The sequence below is a fragment of the Amphiprion ocellaris genome, chromosome 18 (genome assembly GCF_022539595.1).
Source record: "Amphiprion ocellaris isolate individual 3 ecotype Okinawa chromosome 18, ASM2253959v1, whole genome shotgun sequence".
NCBI lineage: Eukaryota > Metazoa > Chordata > Actinopteri > Pomacentridae > Amphiprion > Amphiprion ocellaris.
Window position 1 is genome coordinate 32,327,313 of NC_072783.1, and position 20,402 is coordinate 32,347,714.

Below are 20,402 nucleotides of genomic sequence, written 5' to 3' on the forward strand. Positions count from 1 at the left end.
GGGGGTGTCAAAAAATACTGCAAAATATACTTTAAAAATCATTTTCCACAGTTGAAACACATTTTCTAGACTTAAATTCTGAACGAGATTGACTTTTTGAATATTTAAGTTCATTTACATGTGTAAAAATGATTAAATTACCCTATAGATAGATTTAATAGAGATGCTGATTCACTCTACCAGCCTCTGCATATCCAACAACCAACTGTGGGTCAGTAGAACAGGAGAGGGGCATTAATCCATTTATCAGATCATCCTAATATTCTGCAGATTAGTTCGCAGCGCGCACGTCTGTCGCGCTTCTGGGGATTTGTTCCACAACAGTGAATTCCTGGAAGCCCCTCACCTACACAGACCCTGTACATGAAAGCGTCCTATATCAAAGCTTTCTGTCATTTGGCTCAGCGGTGCAAAAAAAAAAAAAAAAAAAAATATCAAAGCTTGACCTGACAGTAAAATGCACCCTCTTTACCTACCTGGGGGCAACTCATTTCACCCCCTGTCGTGCGTCACGGGCTCAGGGGCGACCCCCTCTTGCGCTCGGGCGGTCGGTGGGTATGTTTGATTTGTGAAGTGAGAGGTGACACAGCGCCTGACATTGCAGTGCCAGAGCGGAACCGGCCCCGTCTGCGCTCAGGGCTTTACTCAGCTCCCCCCCCCCCCCGCCCCCCCCCCCCCCCCCCCCCACTGGAATCGGCCGCCTTCCGCCCGCTTGTGCTGGTCACAGTGGATTATGCCACTTCGCCAGCGCGCTCTTCCCAGAGGGCACAACATTCATTAGATAAAGCGCGACGGTTTTTCTTTGCGCCTTTACGCGCGGATATAACAGGAAAAAAGTGACTGGTGGGACATGACTGTGGACGGGGATATGGAAGGGTTTATCCCTCAGAAGGAGATTGTGTATAACGGCCTGCTGCCTTACTCTGACCGGTTGGACCGGGAGGCCACGGAGCTGTTGGCGGAGATCAAAGCCAACCTGTGCAGAGCAGTTCTCCTTAGAGAGCTGTGGCCTGGGGTCGCTTTCTGGTCCAGGAAACTCTTCTCGTAAGTGTTGAAGCAAGGTTGTCCTGCAGATATGAGCTACATTGAGACAAGTTAACTCATAATTAGTTACTGGTGACGCGTCAAGACAGTCTGTCCAATGGAAAGTCATGCAAATTTGCTCAATTTGGAAGACTTTGTCCAATGCAAATTTGCGCAATTTGGAAGACTTTGTCCAAAGCAAATTTGCGCAATTTGCGTAATCAAACGTAAAACTTCAGAAAACCTGCTATGCAATGAATAATTGTAATAATGTAAGTAATTAGCTGAGTAAGAAACTCGTAGTTAAAAGGTTTCTAATAAGAAAATATGATTTTCACAGTAAATATCTTTAAAGGGTGTTTTCTCATAATGATTTTTGTCATTCTGAGCCAGAAAAAGTTTTACTTCAGCAGCACTTAGATCCACAGACGTTTGTCCATTTATCATTCATAGCCTATTCTACCAAATTTCATTCCCAAAAACATAGCAAAAATGGATTTTTTAATAGCTGCCGACTGTATATTAGGATTTATGGAGTGGCAATTAAAAAAAAACAGCTTCATCCAGTGTTTAGATTTCTGTTCTGGAAGTTTATGCAAATGTGTGCATATTTAATTAGACAATGCCTCATTTGCACACGTAAACATAACATTTCAGGAAAGTTGCCACAAAAAAATTAATTGGCTGACTGTGAATAAGCAAGTGGGGAGCATTCAGGGTGATATCTGTTGTTAAAACCCTCCTCACCTAGTTCACTGCAGAGAGCAACAGGCCACAGTGTTCTGCCCTTTAACTTCAAAAACAGATCAGACTTTTAATTTGATTTGCCAATTGGCGTCACATCAGGGTTAGTGAGGTTAATCAAGCTTTCATATTTAGACAGTGCATCAGTGAAGCCGTGCAGTTACTGTGTTTACAGAATATGGGTCGAGTGCAGCAAGCCGGAAGTGCTCAGCAGCTCACTGGTGCTCACCTCTCACCCTCAGGTTTCTGAAGCTCTACGGCCGCAGGTTCAGCAAAGAGGACCACGTTCTCTTCATAAAGCTGCTCTATGAGTTGGTGACGCTGCCGGACTTGGAGCCGCACATGATGCAGATCTACGCCAGGCTGCTCATTCAGCTTCTCAAGTGGGTGTAAAATGCAAACGCACATATGTATGTAAGAGATATATGAGCCGCTCAGACATCCAGATAGAGATCGGAGCACTGCGGCTCTCTTCGCATTCATAAAAGCAGGCAGTTGAGATGTCAGGCGTCTGGTTAGGATGTGTCCCGGTGGACCCCAGGGCAGGCCCGGAACATTGCTGGAGGGAACATATACCCCATCTGGCCTGGGAATGCCCCGGGATCCCCCAGGACGAAGTGCAGGATGAAGAGAAGGTTTCCTGCTGCTGCATGGATGGATAGATGAGCCACACGGTGCAGCACAGCGCAGTAAAATAACAGTATAACTGACAGAACATGACAGATAACATGAGCAACAACAGTCAGATTTTCTTTTAACATGGCAATGAAAGATTCTGACTGTAAAACAGCTGAACTCCCCAGCAGGAGCGTTTCATGTCGTTTCTTTTGCTATAATGAGATCAGTGAGCAGCCTGTTTGGTAAACATCGCTGTGTTCTAAAGTGGATTTTTCACGTACCTTTCTGCCATTTGGAATGCAGCCATTTGTGGATTCAAGCAACCTGCAGAGTTGAAAAATAAGAGTCATTTAGAAAGCATTCGGAGAGAAGATACCTCAACCAAGGCCACACAGTTATAGAAATGTGAACAGAGACACTGATCTGACTTAGAATAATTAGTGATCACTATGCATTCAAGAAATTGCAGTACTGTAGCTCCTAAGATATTAGCAAAAATATGTAAGAAACAATCCAGTTCTATACAAAAATGAGTGATTTCTTCTTTAATCCAAGGAAAAAATAGCTTTTATTATAATTTTGTACATTTTTTTCAAGATGTCTTGCTACTGAACAGACAGATAAACAATCAAACTGGACAAAAAGCATTAAACTGGCAAAAGTAAACATTTATTGAAGGCTTAACATTGGGCTATGTTACTTCATTCTTCTCCCTTTTACAAATAGCAGCTGAAATTCACATGCGAAAAGTGCACTGTAGTTTTGCAAGAAAAGATACAAAATGACAGCACTGAAGGTTTAACAGGTCTTTAACTCGAGATTTACAATTGGTTTAGTCGTGATCCAGACCTGCCAGTTGCTGCCCAAATCTCATATTTCTTCAGTGAGAATGGGTTGGAAGAAGCACTCTGGTTATTTTTTTACTTTAGTAGAAGCAGAATAAAACATTCCATCCTTAGTAAAAGTCATTTAAACCACATATGTGACATTTATAGATTGTTTTTAAGGCTTAAACAACATTTACATTTTGCAATTGGTCAAAGTGGATCTAGTTTTATATACAGTTTGATTTGTCTGGTTAAGAATGTAGGATTCAGCCCCTCAGTGGGTCACAAAATACATCTCATGAGAGGATCAGTTTTCTGGTTAAAACACTGGAAATTTTTAGCTCATTGAGTGTCAAATTGGCATCTTAAGGAAGTGAAGCTTGGAGGGAAAATCTTTGTTTTTGGTGACAACTTAGAAACGTAACAAACATGGGAAGAGGACCTGACTAAACAACATTTTTTCCAACTAGAGGAGTAAAATGCTGGATGCTGCTCTCTTAAATATATTAGAGTAACAGTTTGAAGTAGGATAAACTGAGCAGAGTAGAGTTTTCAGGAACATCTTTACCTACTTTCAAGGTGCTTGGAGGAATCAAAATAGTCTAAAGAGGGTCATAACTCCAGTTTTTACTGCTAGTAGACAGAGCAGCTCTCATTTCACACTGTGACCCAGAAGACAAGCTACAAACAGCACTTTAAACAGGAAGGGTATGAAGCAGAAAAAAACTCAAAAACAACCAGTCATATACAGCCCCTGACATACTAGCCAATGGGGTACCTACAAAGAAGGGTTGGGCATCTGGTCATGTGACTTGAGGCCAATCATTGTCCAAAACTGGCACAGAAGCAGGAAGAGCGTCTAAGAGAGGACATGGGTTCATTCATGAACTGAAGAAGTGCAGAAAAGGGAAAAATGAAACAAAATCCTTCCCTTAGAGTGTGCCTATATGATGCTGCATAGGCCTACTTTATAAGCACTGGCATTTATGAAGCTTTTGGGTAGAAAGAGCAACAAAATACACTCTAATGAAATACACCATAGAATGGAGATACTCTAAAAACTCATTATCTGAGAAGATCTCCCTCATGCCCCCTGGAAATAAACTTTCAAAATCAAAAACTTAATATGCCTCTCTCTTTTTCCTGAGAAAATTGACACTACCACCTCTATGTCTGGGCTTCTACGCCTGTAAAGAAAAGAGATGAAATATTGTGTTGCTTTTCTTTGAAATGTCTTGCCACTGGACTGATTACATCATTTTTAATAATGGAGCTCCTCAGTGATACGGTCTTTACCGGAATGGGATGTCTCACCTATGAAATGAAGGGAAAAACCAGCTAAAAGTGTTTTAGTAAGGTGTTGGGCCACCTCATGCTGCCAGGATCACTTTCAGTGCACTTTGGCACTGATTTTCCAAGTGATGAAACACCAATTTTCCCAAAGATATTCTCTTATTTGGTATTTTGATGATGGTAGTAGAGAGCGGTGTCTCACTTTTCAGGCAAAATCTCCCATAGGTGTTCATTTGGGTGGAAATCAGGTGAATGTGAAGCCATGACAAATGATTTATGTTATTTTCATACTTATCAAACCATTAGGAGGATGTCTTAAGGGAAGAAATGGATCCAAAATTTGCCCAGAAAATACCCCCATGACATAACAAAGCTACCAAATCCCCCAAAATATGAGTGAATGGTTCAGATTTTCCCTTTCATTACTCTCCTGTCTGCACATACCACATGAACACAAGTATATGTATGACCTTTGTTGTTTTGCAGGTAATAATGCAAATGGTCTCATCATAAGATGGTTAAAAGGCTTAAGATTTTTTAGTATCTTGGTGATTTATGCAGGCTGCACCATTAAAAAAAGCCTTGAAGAGATTTAGTCACTGCTGGGGACTGGCATGCTCTAACAAGCCTGTCCCTTAAGTTTCTTCCTCTTTCAACGTTACCACAGGTGGATCTTTAAAGGTTTCCTTGCAAGCGTGGGTCACTTTGAAGAATATTCCAGAGTTTTTAGAACTATGTCCTTGATGTTCTCGGTTTTAAAGGTGAATGTAGTAAATAAGGCTTGGCTTAGATTCGGTAGATTTGTTAACTTGGAGATAAGCCTCTCTGCTTTTTGAATCCACTCTGTTTTCTGCACATTTAAGCCAATCTTAGTGATAATTCTCTTCTTTAAATGTGGATAACATCTCGTTTTTATTTTTATCACATTGCTTTGGAACTTAGGTAGACTTTTTTTTCCATTTCCCTCAAAAAAAAGAGTCTTGAGTAAATGTCCTCATGCACACGTGCATTTAATCAGACGCACTCACAGCAAGTAAAAAGAAAGACAGTGAAGTATGCTGGCCTAACACTACATTTATTACTCCTTAAGCCTTGACCTATTTTGTAACTCCCTGCTTTTGTCTCTCAGATCAGATCTGTCACATCTCCAGCGACAGTAGGATATTCTCCAAGACAGTCACATTCGTCACTTCCCATTTGTCTCCAGCTGTTTCAACGACTTTAACATCCATCACGAAACAACATCTTAATGTAGATGTCATTTGTCTGAGTGTTCTCCATTATGATGAAAAGAGAAAGATCTGTGCTAACCATATAATAAGTGCCAGATCTCACAGCTGAGAGATGAATTTGATACTCAACATCAAGCATCAGGTCTCCATAGGCTTGGGTTTTTTTCATTTCTTTTTTTTCATTCCTCGCATTTCACTGTCGATTCCCCGTTTGTCTCTTCTTTTCCTTCATTTTTCAAATCTCCCCGATGAGACTCTGTTCCAGAGCTGTTAGATGAATGAGAGAGGAGGAGACTGCAGGAATCCGAGGGTTGTGGAAATTGTGCGTATTCCCCAGTGTGGAGACTCTCAACCTTTCTGCGAGGTTTAATCCCGTAAAAAATTGTGATTTGACAAAGAACTAAGTAATGGAGTACAAAGAAAGCAGTGTGAAAGTTCTAGGGGAGGATTTTTTTTTTTTAAAAAATGGGTGTTCCAATTTTGGAGCTTATGAAGTACTAATCAGCGGCGTGCTATTTACTGTGCAATCTAAAAGCTTAAGAGGGTGTTTGAAAACCTGTAAGGTAGGCTTGTAGAAAGCCAGTTATGTCTACTTTTAGATATTAAATATTTTATCTCGATGGAGCCCCGTTTAGGAGGCTTGTATTGTGAGTATTTTATAGCAGCTCTGCACCTGCAAATTGCTGTCTGCAACTGTCAGTCCAGTTATGTTTTATTGAATATAAAGAATCACAGTTCTGTGTTTGCAGACATGTCAGTAAGTTGATAGTCATCACACTGAGTGCAGCCTTTAAGGTAATGACTCATTCTCCTGTGATTACAGACTCTTTCAGATGCCCTGTAGTCTCTCACTTCATTATAACATTATTAGCATCGGGGGGTTTTCAAAGGGTTGAATATCTAAGAACTTGCCTGGAGTGCTGCAGAAGCCGTATAAATAGGCTGAACAGCTGATAACCGACTTCTCATTTTTTCAAACAGGAAGAAGGAGCTGCTGTCAAGGGATGACCTGCAGTTACCGTGGCGACCGCTCTATGATCTGTATGAGAGAATCATCTACTCCAAAACTGAGCACCTGGGGCTCATCTGGTTTCCCAAGTATGTCGTTTTTTCCTTTACATGCGGCTCTCGTGACATTAAGTACTGTAGCAGCCTATATTTACTTCTTATCAGCGTACATGTTTTTCTGTCCAACTTTTTGAGTTTTTTGACTTGACTGCCTTCCCAAACCTTATCTGGAATACCTATCTGCATGAGAGAAAAAGGTCGCATTTTGGAAATATGCTTATTTGCTTCCTCGCCAGAAGCTACATGAGAAGATTGACTTTTGTGTCCGTAGACTAAACATGAAATCTGCTAGGGGAAATTAAATTAAAACCAATAAACCAGCACCTCCAGTTCTCACACTCACTCTTGTGCTGGAAACTTTTTGGTTGGAATGAAACTTAAACTTCTCTGGTTGAAAATTGAAGGCAGTGAGAAAATTCCATAAACTGCAGTTCCTCAAATGGCCACTTGAAGCTGGCACCAAAACTGGGTCAATCCCCATTGACCCACATGTTAAAATGACCAACTTTACAAGAGAACTAAACATGTTCACACCCTGAGACTCAAAGATTTTGGTGTCTATAGCTAATTTCCATGTCTATTACAACTGTACAGAAGATTAATTTGTATATAACTCACCTGTTTGAGTTGTATTAAGGCCTAAAGTCATACATGAAAAAGGCTGTAGTTGATTTGAGTGGCAGGTGGGTGCAATCATAGGACAGTCCATGGTCCATGGATTAGTCAGGAGTTACAGCCAGAGCCACCACATTGAGCTTCAAAACCACAGCTCAGGAAACCTATAGGTGACACAATGTAGTGTTCGCTCATCTTTATAAACAGTCTATGGTTGAGCGTTATTGACAGGGAAGCAGACTTTGACTGAATACCAAGTAACTGGTCCATGGCCAAGAAATAGTTTCAGCTATGCTATAACAACCAAACAAGAGCTTTCACAGGTAGATTTTGCCAGGTTTGCCATTTTCCTGTTAGCTGTCTGCTTTATATTTACTGTACAGAGTGAGTGTGATCAGTGTGACTCTATAATGAAACTATCTAAACCAAAATCCAACAGCAAGCTACGTTTCCTAAAGAACTTAGGAAGTAATTTAGACAAATGGTGCCTTTGAACAAGACCCACAACTCCAACAGAAAATGGTGTACCGTGGGTGAATAGAATAGAATAGAATAGAATAGAATAGAATAGAATAGAATAGAATAGAATCCCAAGGGGAAATTCTGTATGTGGATGTAGAACAACAGGATGATTGAGGTGCAAACTCATCCCAGTTGTCAACCATAATACAGGAAAAACAAAAGTACCTTATAAAAAGCAGTGTTCAAATAGACTAAACAAGAGGTTGGTTGATATGAAACAAGATCAGTTGCTCCTCTTTGTATTACAGCATCTGAAAATAGGTGGGTTTAATATTTGTAAAACTGTCCCAGAGTCTAGAAAATGTACTTTTATGTGTATAATGGCATCCCAATGTAAAGTGTATGAGCTGAGCAGCTGGAGTCCAGTGAGGTAACACTAATGTCTATGTGCAATGGGCCGGACGATGGAGAGCAGTACCAGGCAGCAGATTACCCATTTTTTTGCCCTATTTGATGGGCATTTAGTTTTCATTCGAATACATGGGCCTTCACTTTGGAGTGCAGTTCTTATAATACAGCGATGGGTTGTTCTGAGAAGTTATAGGTGTAAATGCAGTCAGGGTACATGTAAAGACATCAACAAGGGTTGGAATTGTCAGTTACCAAGCAAAGATGACAAAAATAACCTGGTTTCTCAGCTATAAGGTTCTCCTGCTTTATTAAGACTGTTGGTCAGACAAAACAAGTAGGATCTATTTTCTGAATTGCCTTAAAGGTTAATTGGTAAAAGTAAGCAACAGTTTAATTGATCATAAAAATAATTTGCAGTTGTAGTCTCAGTGCAGAATTTTTTTTTTTTTCATCCTTGATGAGAAGATGTGGATCTCACAAGATAGTTAAGATACATTCGACACACACACACCTCCTCTCTCTGCTTGTTTGCAGCTCGGTGGACCACATTTTGAAGGCTTTGATCAAAAGCTGCAGACTGTAAGTCTCGTCCTCTGTGATCATGTAATTTGTGCAGCAGATAATGTGTTGCTTTGATCTTCAGTTGAGCTGTGTACTGTAGATCAATGCGCGCATTTGTATCTTTAGCCAGCTATGCGTGTTGACATCTATTTGTGCTCACGTCTGTCTTTTGCTTTCTGTGTGTGTTGTGGTGGTTTTCTCAGGTATTTCCCAGCATCTTCCACTAAGGAGATGCTGGATGAGTGGCGCCCCCTGCTGTGTGTGTTCGACATGGTCATGCAGAAGGCCATCAGCAACATGGAGCTGTTCCTGCCCACCATCATGCCCCCGGAGGAACACAGCCAGGGCTTCCAGTAAGTGGGCCAGCTTGAGTGGCTCTGTTTAGGAACAGTTTTAGCCACCTAGTGCAGCTTTTTAAGAGTCAGACCTAATAGACAGGGTTCAGAAAGTTTCCAAAAAGCACTCTGCCTCCAAAAACAGGTATGCTGCAGTCCTGTAAATACACCCTCAGCCTTGATTTGCTTTGAAATCGGAATAATTTTGTGAAATACGTTGATTTCTTCAAAATGCATTCCCTCAAGAGTCATATTTAACCACATTTTCAGGCTCTGCAAGTGTTTACACCTTTGCACCTGGGTGCTTCAGTGAAAAATGTTCAACTTGCGTCACCAGTGCTTCCCTTTTCTCTTTTTGTTTTCCTGATATTCCTGGAAAATCTTCACCCTCCTTTTCCCTGCACTCATCATGGTCGCGTTCCAGCTATCGAGCCTCTTCACAGCTTTCAGTGCATTCTTGAGTATATTCACTCTTTTGCAAGAGATTTGTCTGGATTTACTCTTGGATTCACGAGCGATTTCCACACAGTTTCCACAATACATCATCTTTAAAACTCCATTTTTCCGTTTTGCTTTTTCTCTCGCCCCTCCAGAATATACAGGGGAGGGAATGAGTTCATATTTTTAAGGATTTAGAGATAGATTAGGGGAGTTTAGCCCTCAGGTATACGTGTGTGTCATTGGGTGTGAATATAATGATCTTTGTTTTGTGTCTTTACAGGATGTGGTTTGAGGAACTAATGAATCTTTGGATGTCTGTTCAAAATCAGCCCAGCTGGGAAGGGGTGAGACACAAAAACACCCGCAGTATATTTTATGAACCTTTTGAAATAAGGTGACGCCTACTTGAACAAACTGTTCATTGGCTAAGTTGCATTTAGTTGTAAATGTGCACCACCAAGTTGTATATATTTTTTTTAAATAACTTAAAATTACAGAGCAATGAATCATGCAGCTCTCCATTCTTTAAAAAAATTACACTGTCTATGGCGATGATTGAAATGTTGTTAACATATTGTCGGTTTCCACTCAGCGTGCAGATAAGATTTTCCATTTGCTCTCCGTTTAACCAGCCTTCTGGTCCACTGTGGCCTGGCTGTACACATTTCCTCTGCTCTTTACCAACTCCTTCATTTTTTATTTTTTCAAAGTGGCTATATTTAATTCTTGGGATGACACACTTCATTTCTGGGAATGTTCTTTGTGCTCGCAGTGATTGTTTGTCTGATGGTTGTCTTGCAGCATCTAGTGAACCTGTTTGCTCGCCTTGCCAACGATAACATCGGCTACGTGGACTGGACCCCTTATATCCCCACAGTGAGTCATTAGCGGACCTATGTGGATGTAAAAGTGTGTCTGTTAATGCGTTTTACTGCAGGGTAAACTGAGGTGAAACTCTGTATTGTGTGTGTTTGTGCAGATCTTCACCAGGATCTTGCGCAGTCTGAATCTTCCAGTCGGGGTCAGTCAGATGGTGGCACCGCGGTATCTCACCAACTCCTATGATGTTGGACACTTGGTGTTGTGGATCACAGCACTTCTGGTGCACAATCTTTAAACATTGTTAATAAGTTTCAAATGCACAAGAAATATTTGCGTTTTAGTCCAACTGCTTGACTGATTTCTATCCTTGCAGGGTGGACCAGGAAACCCTGGACAGAAACAGCTGACCTGCCTCTTCAACAGCATTGCCTCCTTCTACCATCCCTCCAATCACGGCCGCTGGCAGGTAACTCACTTCTTCCTCTCCTCACACACACACATTCACACACTGTCAGCTGTTTGCTGTCCCACTCTCTTGATGTATAGCGTGTCATTCAGGTCCTGGCTGGCTCTCAAAGCAAAGTAATACCTGCTGCAGAAAAGAGCCATATCACAGACCTGTTCACGGCTCGCTGTGTGCACGTGTCTCCCGGTGATAATGTCCAATGTTGCGCCTACAGTCTCGACTGATGCGGCTGCTTCAGCGTCTCCCGGCGAGTGTCGTGCGCCGCGTGCACCGGGAACGCCACGCCGAACCCAGCTGGATCACGCTGGTCCCCGAGTGTCAAAGGTTGACTGATGAAGATCTGCAGGACTTCACCAGGAGCCTCATGGGGGCCACCCTGCTGGCCATGTTCAGGTACTGCATTCTGGTGATGGGTAGCCTTCAAAAACAAATAACCTGACTCTCTAAGCATTCATAGGTACTCGTGTGCTTCAGTACTAGAAATCTGAGTCAGCTTTAACATCTAGGAAATCTATTACTATAAGGAGGATATATAAATATTAACATATGCTATCAGCCAAAAGTCTGGACACACTTTCTCATTCAGTGGTTTGTATTTAATTATTTTCTACATTGTAGATTAATACTAAAGACATCAAAACCACAATACATATAGAATGATGTAAACAAAAAAGTGTTCATCTTCAGTATTAATCTACAATGTAGAAAATAATACAAATAAATAAAACATAATGAACGAGAAGGTGTGTCCAAACTTTTGACTGGTAGTGTATATGATTTGTGCTCAAAAATCTGCTTACATGCACATAATGGCTACTTTTCTTAACTCTGCATTATATTAAAGCACTTTTGTGTTGATTTCACATTCAAATTATATTATTAAAATTTTACAAGCTATTGAGCTGATGTAAATCTCTTTTTTTGTCAATAACATTAATATTTTGAGTAGTTATTTTTGGATTTGTGTTAAGCTTTAAATGAAAAATGTGGTAGAAGTCTCAGTGAAGTCTTGGTTTCTTGAGCAAACATGTGCTAAACGAGGCAACAGTTTTTGACTATACAGACACTTGCTTTGTGTTCTGTTTTATTGTGTTGCAGTGCAGCTCGATGTCTTGCCTTGTCTAAGACAAATTTCTCCCATGGGAGACAAATAAAGTGAACTTTGAACTTTTTAACTTTCTTTAACCTCGGCCGCCGTAACCCTTTAATGCACAACATCATATGGGTCAAAAGTGACCCATATTCAATGAAATGAAATGTTGTGCATCAAAGGGTTAACATTGGCTTCATTTCTTGACTCATATGGTAAACAGTCCAAATCACAACACTGTTGCTGCTGATCCTTGCACTGGCTTATTTATTCTTACATTATACATAATGTGAAAATAAATCAGTCAATGCAACAGAATCAGCAGCTATAGTATATTTATTTGGGCTGGTTTTCTGTGAGTTCTGTAAAGGTGGCACAGTTTAGCATGTCACAACACATGATGAGTTTGAGATGATATCTACTACACGAGTAAATTAAAACGACTCCCTTATTCCTTGTGAGGGCAGTTAGTTTCTTAATAGCTCGATCATTACAATGGCAATATTCAAACTGAGCACCATTAAGCAAGTTTTGTTTTTTTTTTTTTAAAAAAGGATCTATAGAACTGTTTTAAAGCAAGATGTGCTTAATAAGAAGACCAGAAAACAACATGAGAGGCCTGAAAAGAAGTGCAAATTAAGCAGAGAGAAAAAAAAATGGTGCAGCAGAACAGGAAATTATTTGTGGAAATAGTTAACTCACAATAGCGGAAGCAAACAAGGGAATATATAAATATATAATGATGATTTGAGTTGTTAAGTGGAGCCGTTCTGCAAAAAATAGGTTGCGAGATGACATTTAAAAACAGACAATGTAAGCTGGCCCTCGTGTGGGAAAGTATTTCTCCTGATGCAGAAATAGATAACATAGGAGCCACTGTGGGTGTAGGTGTGACTGTTCTGTTGAATAGTTGAGCTGTTTAATGACCAGAATTTATCTTCTTTCATCTTTCGAGCCAGAACTCGGGTTCAAAAATAGAATCTGTTTCCATATTTGGGTTTTCCACCCTCCAGTTATCAGTGTTAGCTTGACTAATAGGCCAATTTTCCACTTTTTTCTGACAATTTTCAGAGCATTTTCCGCTGTTTTAGTGTCCTCAGATGCTATGTCAATGTTAACTAGGTTGCAACCATGTAAACAGCTAATGATAGCACCATTTGAATAAGTGCCAGCCGGTTGTCTAACTGCAAGTTGATACACACACTCGGCCTCAGCCACAACGAGACTAATCTAGAGAAAGACAGGTCACCTGTGATTATCTGTCTGTGTGTGTTGCTGTTGTTGACGCTGCCTGTTGCTGTGTGTTGCTACGTGTTCATCTGCCCTCTCCTGGTGATTTGCAGTAAAACTGGAAGTACAGATGCAGCCTACGCTCTTCAGAACCTGGCTCTCCTCACACCAGAACTCGCCATACCGCCTGTACTGGAGAAGTAAGTTTTATGGACATGAATTGTTTGTTGTGAAGTCAAAAATCCTGCTGGTGCAACACCAGAGTTGACATTATTGGGTTTTATTTGCTCCTGTTACTATTCTGTGCCTGTGGGAGGGTAATTGTGCTCTCTAGGTTTTGGTGGATATAAACATTAGGCATAATTTTGCAATCAAGTCAGTTAGTTAAGCTACAATTTCAGCTGTTTTTTAGTCTATATTTGTTCATATTTGGGCAAATTGACTTCATTAATTAAATTAGCTATTAGCAGTTGTTTGCAGTGTACCTACAGAGGCACAGACAACTAGAACTGGATTACTTGAGGAACACTTTAAAACGTGATGATTTTTTGGGAAGTTGTGGAGACGTGAAGGGTATCTTTTTCTGTGATTTGTGGACATTTTTTGAGGACATTGGAAACAATGAGATCCTCAGAAGATGTTGGTCACGCCTCTGTCCTGGGATTTACCTGAGTAAGGACTCAGAGAAGGAGCAACAATTTAGACACAATTTGTGGCAGTTACGCGCTCAGGGTTTGTGCCCAATCAGTATCTCAGCTTCCTCCATGAACTGCGTATCCTACAGCTGCTTCACCTCTTGCCAGTGCTGGTGTGCAGGACAAATCAGCAAGCAATAACAAGAATTAATTATCACATTGAATTTATCTAAATGTCAGCGTATGAATCTTAGCACTCCTTGTTTCTATTTGAGGAAACATTGGAGAAGTTGGTCCTTCCATCTCAGTCTTGTTAAGACTGAGATGCTTGACGTTTTATGAAGTTATTTTCCAATACAACTAGCAGCTTTTTCTTTTTAAAATAACTTTTTTTAGTTCTTTTAATGAAGATCGAATTAGCATTGTAAAATATTCTCTTCAGATGACTTACTGCTTCTAAGGCTGCCACCACCAAACCCCTTCTGAAGAAAAAGAATTCAGGTGCCTCAATGCCTGATAACTACTGGCCAGTATCCAATCTACCACTTTTCAGTAAAATTCTGGAGAAACTTACAACCGTCGACTCTCAGTCAGGACCTTCAGTGAAAAGCATCTGGACTTCTAAAAGCTTTTGGATAAGAAGTCAAAAACCTAAAAGAGAATACCAGTTGCTTTTTACTGAAGTTTCTAGGTTTCGATTCGGGCACGAGTCCTGCATCATCTATAGGCCATTAGCCATGTGAGCTGGAGTGACTGTATACATCAGAAACATCCCATCAGTCAGTTAGAGCTGAAGATTCCTTTTGGATGAGAGGTGAAATTCTTCAAGATGAGTACAGTTGCTTTAACCTGAAGCTCCTAGGATTACCATGACCTGAATGACTGAGAATCTACACAGATAAAGCTGTTAAATAGTTTTTTGAACTGTCATCACATTATAAAACAACCATAGTATTGAGACAACACTAGTTAAGATTGTAAATGACCTGAGGGTCCAGTATGGATATGAAACAAATCCTTCATCTTAGTACCTGACTTAAGTGCAGCCTTTGATTACTTAATTCTTCTAGACAGACTCAAACAGTCTGATTAGCCTCTCTGGTGCTGTTTTTACTAGGTTCAAAACTTATCCTACTAATAACTTTTTTATGAACGTTCATTTAAAAGCTGCAAAATAAATTCTGGTGTTCCTCAAGGTTCAGCTTTAGCTTCTGCACTTTTTAAAACTTTTCTATGCTGCAAGGAAGCATAGCTATACTGTATAGTGTAGTGTCTCCTAATGACCCAGAGACAACCGATGCCTTTTTAAACTGTATTTTAGATATAAAGTTATGGATGGTAAAGAATTTTCTACAGCTCACTCAGGATAAAACTGAAGTTTTGGTCATTGGTGGTGAAAGTCAGATGGAGAAACCCATTAAACCTGTGCTAACAAGCAAAAAAGATTAATCTTTGACTTAAATCTCAGTTAACAACTGAGTCAACTAACAATGCAACTAAGATCATTGGCATTCTCAAGTCAATGTACTTCAGATACTACTGCATGTTTTTATCACCTACTGTAATGCTCTCCTATCTGGTCTTCTCACGAAGAATATATTTCAACTTCAGCTGCTTCAAATCTCAAATCTCTTCCGTGTGTGTAAAAAAGTGCACCTGTCCATTTGGCCTCATCTTATTTAATCCTTCACCTCGGTGTATCTTGTGTATAACAGGACCTATGCAGCGATGCAGACCCTGACTGAACCACACACCCTCACCGCCACCCTCAGCTGCATGATCGGCATGGCTCGCAGCCTGGTTTCCCCTAACAACCATTACCCAGAGGGCCGTGCACACGTGCTCCCACTGCTCATGGGCTCCCTGCCAGGGGTGGATCCCAACGACTTCAGCAAGTGCATGGTGAGTAATGGACGTGTTGATTAGTAATGAAGAAGAATTGTTAGACAAGTCGACAATGCAGCTCCTGCTGATTAAATTCCCTTCTTGTATACTCAGGTCTATCCTATTAATAATTCCTGAAAGTGGATTGAATATCTCAGTTTGAAGAACTCGCAATTAATGTGGCTCAGCCTTCAGTTTCTGCTTGAATTGTAAAATGGATTGCTCCCCTCCTCTGGTGCACTCATTTTCTCCAGACTATATTAATCCCTCACACCAGAATAAATTAATACATTTGAGAAATGTCATCTGGTAAGTTATTTAACAAAGGCCACGATCGCATCAGATCATGTAAATTGATCCGTTTCCTGTCATGCCTCTCTGTCCAGATAACGTTCCAGTTCATCACCACTTTCACCACGTTGGTGCCTTTAGTGGATTGTTCGTCGGCTCCGTCTCGATACTCTGATCTCTCCGAGGTACGCTCATGCAACACACATGGACAGTTTATTTGCAAAGAAGATTAAATAAACATAATCGAGAGCCAAAGTTCCGACACTACTTATGGATCACCAAAAGCTTCTGCAACTCACTGCAGGCTTGAGACAAATTGGCCTCCACTGCACCAATTATAATCAGAGACCTTCGTGATTTAATATTAAACAACAATTACTTCATCAACACAGAAAAAAAATGACAACTCCCATGAAACTTACTTATCAACACTCTTCTAAAGTATTCCTTAGCTGTAATCTGTCTACAGGTTTTAACTGTGTCTCAGTCCTCCTGATGGGTGATGTAAGGACTCACTATCTTTTGTGGTGCCATGATGTTTAACTCTAGGATTTGAAAATGGAAACACTGACAGCGACAACTTACTTCCAGAGGTTCTAGTTTCACTTGAGCTCTGTATAGTTAGAAAATGATACAAAAAGTCTTGAAACGCTGCAATTGTTTAAGTACTTTTTCCTTTCTGTCATGATTCCACACTGGCAAGAAGTCTGTCAGATTCTTGTGAAAGCAATCTCTCAGAAATCCCTTGAGGGGACTTCTTCAAATTTGGCACAAATGTTCACTTGGATTCAAGGATGAAGTGATTAGATTTTAGAAGGCAAACTTTCCTTTGGCCTCACAAAACCCCATTTTGGCCACTTGATTGACAAGATTTCACACAAATGTCTAGCAAGATGAAATGGAAACAGCATTAAACATAATGCACTACTTGCACTTTTAGGCTGCTGCTAGAACTCCAGTGGTTCTTTTATTTGTTTATATTTACTGTCACATTTCCACTGTTGATGCTGCTCTTAACTGCTTTATGACATCTTATCTGTATTCTGAATTATCAGTTTTTCTAATGTCTTTTTGAATGTTTTTGTTCTCCACCATGTAGAAAGTCAAATGAAATTCCATTATACATTGTATAATGACAATAAAGATTAATTCATTTATTTGTAATGAAGTGATGCCAATAAATATCCAAAAGGGCAAAGGTCAACGCCACAATGACAATAAAAAAATAACTTTTCTGGTCAACATTCATAAGATTGTGGCCATATTTCACATTTGGTGAATGTTGAATTAGTGACATTACACATTTTTCGTATCACTTTTGCAGCAACTTTCTTAGAGAAAATCATTCACCTGACTCAAACTTAGGAAAAATTTCTATTTAGAAAAAAAAAATCAATAATAATAACTTCTCCAAAGTTGTCATTAGTCGTATTTTATGAATCCTGACAGACATGAATATAAACTGCAGCTTGACTCTTTGGAGCACAGATACTACTATAAGGGAGTAATTCCACTTTATTAAAAGGATTAATTTGACAGCTTCCCTGGTGTTGTGCCTCTAATAACAACAACAACAACAAAATTTGCTTTTAAACTTCACTAATTAGCACATTTTTTGTTCTTTTTCTAATCAAAGTGTCAAACCAACATGTCGTGGATTTTCCTGGAGTCTTTTTGTCGCTATGAGGTTGACAGTGCAGGTCTTCATGCTAAGTTAAACTAATTATCTCCTAATGCCCACTTCATATTTAACTGGCAGCAAATTCTCTGTTCCTTCACCATGTATTTATAAAATGTCAAACCAGATGTTTATAATGAATCCTTCCCCTTTTTCTGAATAATACCAGCTCACTTACAGAGAAATAAATTAAAGCACACTCCTATTACACAAATACTCCAACTAATCATCTATATTTCTCCCCTTTGCAGATTGAAAAAGATCTGTGTTTTGCGTCAGCTGAGTTTGAAGACTTCGTTCTGCAGTTCCTGGACAGGTAGAGATAAATTAACAAGTCAGACTGTCGCTTAGTAAAGCTTTGTTGTCAGCGTGTGAATACGAATGTGTCTTTCTCTTTGAAATGCACCAGTCTCGCAGACTCGCACGTAAAACTGCCTTTTTGTTGTTTTTTTTCCCACCATAAGGCTGTTGACATTTTCATTACTGACAAGTATTTTACGTGTGTGTTTGTGCTTGTGTGTGTTTGTGCTTGTGTGTGTGTGTGTGTGTGTGTGTGTGTGTTCTTTTGTGCTGGTGCAGGTGTTTTGCTCTGATAGACAGCAGTACACTGGAACAGACCAGAGACGAGACGGAGACAGATACCCAGACTCATTTGGAGAGCCTGGTGGAGCTCGGCCTGTCCTCCACTGTTAGCACTATCTTAACACAGTGCTCCAAGGAAATATACAAGGTAGCACAGAAATACACTCCCACACAGTCACTGGTGTCTTAAAGAAAACAACACTGTCTTTACTTTGGTTCCTTAATTCATTCAACTGTAGTCTGACCATAGCTAAACACTTCTTTGTCAGTTTCTAATTCTAAATGCTCACCTTAAATGCCATGAAAACTAACTTTCTAAATCTGGAGTCAATGGGTCCTATTCAATACACTATTTTCTGCCAAAGTGGGGTCTGTTTTTGGTTGTATTACACAAGATTTTACAATTTTGTCAGTTTTTTTTCTGCTATTCTCACTGGTTTGCATTCCATTGGTTGACCAATCAGAATTTCTGATGAAAGCTTTCTGACTTACTTAATATAAAGTAGTCAACAGGTTTACTACAATATCTTGATAAATAACTTTCAATTTAAATTTTACTCAGTTGTATATATAATATTTAGAAGAATCTGTCTGTAAAATGCCATGTGGTGTTTGGTTATAGGCAGCCATGTTGATTTTAGGCCTGAGAAAAAGCAAAAATGTCAACTATGATACAAAAAGTCCCGCAATTATATATTGACCTTTATGTTAAAGTTGCTCCTATTCAATGTCAGAAATATAAACAGTACAAATGGAAAAACATGCCCTAAAAATATAAACACAAGTAGAAACATTATAAGCACAAATGTAAATAGTCAACAATAAAGTTAAATAAGAAGCTAAAAGTAGGAAAAAATAGAAAAAAGAGCAGTAACAAGGCTCCATGTACGGTGACGCATGCGCACTTAAAAAAAACGCACTTAAAATATGATGACTGTCATTTTTGCTTTGTTTGCCAGCAGATAAGCTGAACTTTCAAGTAGTTGAAATGATTCATAAATAAAAACAATTGAATTTTGATGACAGTTAAATGTTTAGTGATTGACATTTGAAGTCACAAAAAAATGTTTTAGTTTCACAACCGTATTTTCGGAGGTTTTAAAGATACAGTCCCTTGTAGAAATTTACCAAATATATTATATTTATCTGTCTGATGTGTTCGTCCACATCCATCAACACAATTATGAAAACACCCATCACTCTTGATCAACAAAGCTTTTTGCACACTAATAGAGACTAGAGAACAACTATGTAAGAGATTAATCATGCAGTTAATGGAAATAGTTAGTTTTTGGTAAAAAGAGCTCAGCTAAATTGACGTAATAAGTAATAGTAGTGTTGTAATTACTTAGTAATAACAGCAAGGAAAGTAATTGACAAGTCAGTTAGATGTAATGGAAAGTTGTTGCATTGGATGGTAATTATAGGAAATAATGTTGTCCAGTAACCCCAGTAAAGCTGAACAAATGGTAAAGTTGGAATGAGCACAAATTAGTTTGTGGTTATTATTAATAAAGCAAAAAAAAGCAAGTTGCACTACAGCAACTGTGCCACAAAGAGTGCAAAGCACAATCAGACTGTATAATACACAACACAGACTGCACAAACACAAGCTTAATAGTTACTAGTGATGTACATTTGCAGCAGTGATTGTATCATAGCGACAGGATGTGAACTACAGCAGCCACATGGAGCTCGACTTCTCTTAACAAGACATTAGCTCCCTTGAAAACATAATAAGAGGTCATTAAAATACTGACAATGTGCTATTTCTGCCACGTGTTTCTGTCTTTCTTTATCTTCATCGTCATGGATCGTGTGTAAAATGAGGTGATTATTGATGCGTGATTCATGCATGAGGATGACTCATCACTGATTCACTTTAATAAAGAAACCAGCACTCTTGCTGTTCCTGCCATCACTATCAAAGTGTGGTGGCGCAAAATCAACACGTTGAAGATCAGATTAAAAGAAGTGTTTGATACCAGCTGAGGAAAAAACGTAACCCCTCATGGTTCTGAAAGCAAGAGGCAGTGGCAAGTTTTCATCTTTTTTCCTTAACCTTATTACATATAATATTATAATTAAATGAAA

The 20,402-nt window shown here is 39.5% G+C and overlaps 1 protein-coding gene across 1 annotated transcript in view; it reads left to right on the forward strand.

The window, feature by feature from the left end:
- The first annotated feature begins 740 nt into the window (after window positions 1-740).
- The window catches only part of LOC111568273 (proteasome activator complex subunit 4B-like), a 52,259-nt gene continuing 32,597 nt past the window's right edge, over window positions 741-20,402 (forward strand). The window contains exons 1-15 of the mRNA XM_055004210.1: window positions 741-1,044; window positions 2,010-2,150; window positions 6,719-6,835; window positions 8,828-8,872; window positions 9,058-9,207; window positions 9,911-9,974; window positions 10,432-10,506; window positions 10,610-10,732; window positions 10,826-10,918; window positions 11,133-11,311; window positions 13,352-13,438; window positions 15,589-15,775; window positions 16,144-16,233; window positions 17,978-18,042; window positions 18,306-18,456. Coding sequence (XP_054860185.1) covers window positions 851-1,044; window positions 2,010-2,150; window positions 6,719-6,835; window positions 8,828-8,872; window positions 9,058-9,207; window positions 9,911-9,974; window positions 10,432-10,506; window positions 10,610-10,732; window positions 10,826-10,918; window positions 11,133-11,311; window positions 13,352-13,438; window positions 15,589-15,775; window positions 16,144-16,233; window positions 17,978-18,042; window positions 18,306-18,456 — 1,761 coding nt within the window. The 5' untranslated portion in view covers window positions 741-850. The remainder of the gene's footprint in view (window positions 1,045-2,009; window positions 2,151-6,718; window positions 6,836-8,827; window positions 8,873-9,057; window positions 9,208-9,910; window positions 9,975-10,431; window positions 10,507-10,609; window positions 10,733-10,825; window positions 10,919-11,132; window positions 11,312-13,351; window positions 13,439-15,588; window positions 15,776-16,143; window positions 16,234-17,977; window positions 18,043-18,305; window positions 18,457-20,402) is intronic.